The sequence below is a fragment of the Pristiophorus japonicus genome, chromosome 27 (assembly GCF_044704955.1).
Source record: "Pristiophorus japonicus isolate sPriJap1 chromosome 27, sPriJap1.hap1, whole genome shotgun sequence".
Taxonomy (NCBI): Eukaryota; Metazoa; Chordata; class Chondrichthyes; family Pristiophoridae; genus Pristiophorus; species Pristiophorus japonicus.
This window is the reverse complement of record NC_092003.1, coordinates 3,634,953-3,639,366: the sequence shown is the minus strand read 5'-3', so window position 1 is coordinate 3,639,366 and position 4,414 is coordinate 3,634,953. Positions and strand designations below refer to the sequence as shown.

Genomic DNA, 4,414 nt, shown 5'->3' with positions numbered 1-4,414 from the left:
GGAAGCAAGTCTTCCTCGATTCCGAGGGACTGCCTATGATGATGGGTGATGTACTCAAGTCCCGGGAGTGGTATAGCTCAGGGACTTGGGGAGATGAATTAATTCTCCCAGCCCCTATAGCGTGGACCAGAGAAAGGTAAGTACAATAACAGATGCCCAGGACACACTGCACCTCTCTCTGGCTCTTCAAGCCTTACTCCAGTCTCTATGTAAAGTTCCCCAGTGTCAGTACAAGAGCTGCTCTCTGATTGGAGGAGAGGTTTGTCCAGGCCCCGCCTTCTGTCCCAATGTAGGCGGGTCCAGCCGGCCTGTGCCATACTTATTGCGGAGTGTGCATGTGTGTAGGGTTGGAGCAGGGCAGCTCACACTGGGAGCAGGAGTCACAGGGAAGATAAGGTTTGCGCCCGAACAACAAGCCTCACACTCACTGGCCGGCACTGAGGGAAACAGGAGAGAGAGAGATAAAGACAGAATAGAATCGTTTTCTAATATACACAGAGAGTTAAAAACAATTCATTGCACTAAGAAGGAACCAGAAACAGTGGAAAATGACGACGGTGGAAACACAGGTCACATACAACCACAACACGTATGTGATCGATCAGTACATGGAACAGGAAGATGATTGGGACAGAGATCTGCTTCTCGACCCAGCCTGGGAGAAGCAACAGAGGAAGGTTAGTGCGGAAGAAAAATTGGCAGGAGAAAAAAAAAACAACTACTATTTTAAAAAGTTTGCTAAAAGTTTTTAGCTTGCAAAAGTTTTTCAAACGTTTTGAGTTTTCAAAAGTTTTGCAAAAGTTTTGAGTTTTCAAAAGTTTTCCAAAAGTTTTCCAAAAGTTTTGAGTTTTCAAAAGTTTTCCAAAAGATTTTAGTTTTCAAAATTTGTGAAAGTTTTTCAAAACTTTTTAGTTTTTTCCAAAGTGTTGAGTTGTCCAATGATAGTTTAATTGCAAAGCGCTTATCTTCTTATGAGAAAGTATTAATTTGTGTCAAAGTTTTTAAGGGGAGTTTTGGTGCGAGACAAATGATATTAAATCAAAATACAACCCCCCACAATCATTTTTCAAAGCCTGTTCCTCGGATGCTGATTTTCTCCTGAACAGCTGGGTGGTCTGGTTGGAGCCGGGGTCTCTGAGGGTGGTCTGTTTGGAGCCGGGGTCTCTGAGGGTGGTCTGTTTGGAGCTGGGGTCTCTGAGGGTGGTCTGGTTGGAGCTGGGGTCTCTGAAGGTGATCTTGTTGAGGTTACAGGAGCCGGAGGTTGGGTGACACTCATTTTTACGAGGTATCCTAAAGTGGCCCGCTGACGTTCCCCATCGGGACTGTGCGGGGGGTTGGGTTTCTCGATGTTCATAACCCCTCTTAAATATCACCGGCTATCTTTAAAAAGTCCCTTACCAGCTTTCCTAGTTCCCAGAAAAAATCATTAACTTCTAAGCGTGCGGGGCGTGGGGGGAGGGGGGGGGGGGTTGGGGGAGGAGGAGTGTGACATTTTTATGCTGGACTAGAGCAAAATTCTAGTGCTAATCTAGACTAGTGCAAAATCCTAATACTAATCTAGACTAGTGCAAAATTCTAATACTAATCTAGACTAGTGCAAAATCCTAGTGCTAGTCTAGACTAGTGCAAAATCTTAGTGCCAATCTAGACTAGCGCAAAATTCTAGTGCTAGTCTAGACTAGTGCAAAATCTTAGTGCTAATCTAGACTAGCGCAAAATCCTAGTGCTGGTCTAGACTAGAGCAAAGTCTTAGTGCCAATCTAGACTAGCGCAAAATCCTAGTGCTGGTCTAGACTAGAGCAAAGTCTTAGTGCCAATCTGGACTAGTGCAAAATCCTAGTGCTGGTCTAGACTAGTGCAAAATTCTAGTGCTAATCTAGACTAGAGCAAAATTCTGGTGCTAATATAGACTAGTGCAAAATCCTGGTGCTAGTCTAGACTAGTGCAAAATCCGGGTGCTAATCTAGACTAGTGCAAAATTGTGGTGCTAATCTAGACTAGTGCAAAATCCTGGAGCTAGTCTAAAGTGCAAACATTCTGGTGTAAGTGTGAAAGAAGTGCTTTGGCACTGTCTGTGGGACTGGGGAATGCCAGGAATGGGGTGTAAACAGATGCCTGGGAGAGGGGGATGACGTTTAGAGACCAGAATAATCACTGCAATGTAACTAATTATACCCTGTCCGGGGAGGGCTGGGAGTGCAGACACCTAACCCCAGCCCGTCGACAATTCCCTGAGCTGAGCAAGTATACTTCAACCTGACGCGAAAGTGGCTTGAACCATTTCTTTTCCTTTCCAATTTGGTAACGGCGTTAAATTCGTGAAGTGGAATTCTGACGCAAAGCGAATCATATTTCTTGGTTCAATTCGCCTTTCGGTGTTGGTTTACGTGCAGCAACATTGCTGTTTTCCCCAGCCAGGGTGAGAGTCTCGGTGCGGCGACCCTGGGTGTGAACTCGGATAAGACCCAGAAACCGGCGCGGTGCGGATCGGGGACATGATTAACCACCACCCGCTATCTCTGTGCTGCCTGCTGGGTTTTTTTTTGAAAGGATTTCCACCGCTCCCCGCACTGTTAATTGGCCGAACACCTCGGTGGGAGGCTCGACATTGCAAGCGTTCTGCACCACTTAAAGGCGGCCTGAACCTCTTAAAGGCTCCCTCTCCCTGTGGGGACACATTCCCCAATCTACCCAAATCCAAGGAGAGTCTCGATACAGGGTCACTCTCTCTCTCTCTCTCGATACAGGGACACTCTCTCTCTCTCTCTCTCTCGATACAGAGACACACTCTCTCTCTCTCTCTCTCTCTCTCGATACAGAGACACTCTCTCTCTCTCTCGATACAGGGACACTCTCTCTCTCTCTCTCTCTCTCTCGATACAGAGACACTCTCTCTCTCGATACAGGGTCACTCACTCTCTCTCGATACAGAGACACTCTCTCTCTCTCGATACAGAGACTCTCTCTCTCTCTCTCTCTCGATACAGAGACACTCTCTCTCTCTCTCGATACAGGGACACTCTCTCTCTCTCTCTCTCTCTCTCTCTCTCTCGATACAGAGACACTCTCTCTCTCTCTCGATACAGGGTCACTCTCTCTCTCTCGATACAGGGTCACTCTCTCTCTCTCGATACAGAGACTCTCTCTCTCTCTCTCTCTCTCTCGATACAGAGACACTCTCTCTCTCTCTCGATACAGGGACACTCTCTCTCTCTCTCTCTCTCTCTCTCTCTCTCTCTCGATACAGAGACACTCTCTCTCTCTCTCTCTCTCTCTCTCTCTCTCGATACAGGGTCACTCACTCTCTCTCGATACAGAGACACTCTCTCTCTCTCGATACAGAGACTCTCTCTCTCTCTCTCTCTCTCGATACAGAGACACTCTCTCTCTCTCTCGATACAGGGACACTCTCTCTCTCTCTCTCTCTCTCTCTCTCTCTCTCTCTCGATACAGAGACACTCTCTCTCTCTCTCGATACAGGGTCACTCTCTCTCTCTCTCGATACAGGGTCACTCTCTCTCTCTCGATACAGAGACTCTCTCTCTCTCTCTCGCTCTCTCGATACAGAGACACTCTCTCTCTCTCTCGATACAGGGACACTCTCTCTCTCTCTCTCTCTCTCTCTCGATACAGAGACACTCTCTCTCTCTCTCTCGATACAGGGTCACTCTCTCTCTCGATACAGAGACACTCTCTCGATACAGAGACACTCTCTCTCGATACAGGGTCACTCTCTCTCTCGATACAGGGTCACTCTCTCTCTCTCTCTCGATACAGAGACACACTCTCTCTCTCTCTCTCTCTCTCTCGATACAGAGACACTCTCTCTCGATACAGGGTCACTCTCTCTCTCTCGATACAGAGACACTCTCTCTCTCTCTCTCGATACAGAGACACTCTCTCTCTCTCTCTCTCTCGATACAGAGACACACTCTCTCTCTCTCTCTCTCTCGATACAGAGACACTCTCTCGATACAGAGACACTCTCTCTCGATACAGGGTCACTCTCTCTCTCGATACAGGGTCACTCTCTCTCTCTCGATACAGAGACACTCTCTCTCTCTCTCTCTCTCTCTCGATACAGAGACACTCTCTCTCTCGATACAGAGACACTCTCTCGATACAGGGTCACTCTCTCTCTCTCGATACAGAGACACTCTCTCTCTCTCGATACAGAGACACTCTCTCTCTCTCTCTCTCTCTCGATACAGAGACACTCTCTCGATACAGAGACACTCTCTCGATACAGGGTCACTCTCTCTCTCTCGATACAGAGACACTCTCTCTCTCTCTCGATACAGAGACACTCTCTCTCTCTCTCTCTCTCTCTCTCTCTCTCGATACAGAGACACTCTCTCTCTCGATACAGGGTCACTCTCTCTCTCGATACAGAGACACTCTCTCTCTCGATACA

The 4,414-nt window shown here is 47.5% G+C and overlaps 1 protein-coding gene across 1 annotated transcript in view; it reads left to right on the top strand.

Annotated features, from left to right (window-relative positions):
- The first annotated feature begins 335 nt into the window (after window positions 1-335).
- LOC139239424 (alpha-actinin-2-like) overlaps window positions 336-4,414 on the top strand; it is a 60,176-nt gene continuing 56,097 nt past the window's right edge. The window contains exon 1 of the mRNA XM_070868150.1: window positions 336-677. Coding sequence (XP_070724251.1) covers window positions 549-677 — 129 coding nt within the window. The 5' untranslated portion in view covers window positions 336-548. The remainder of the gene's footprint in view (window positions 678-4,414) is intronic.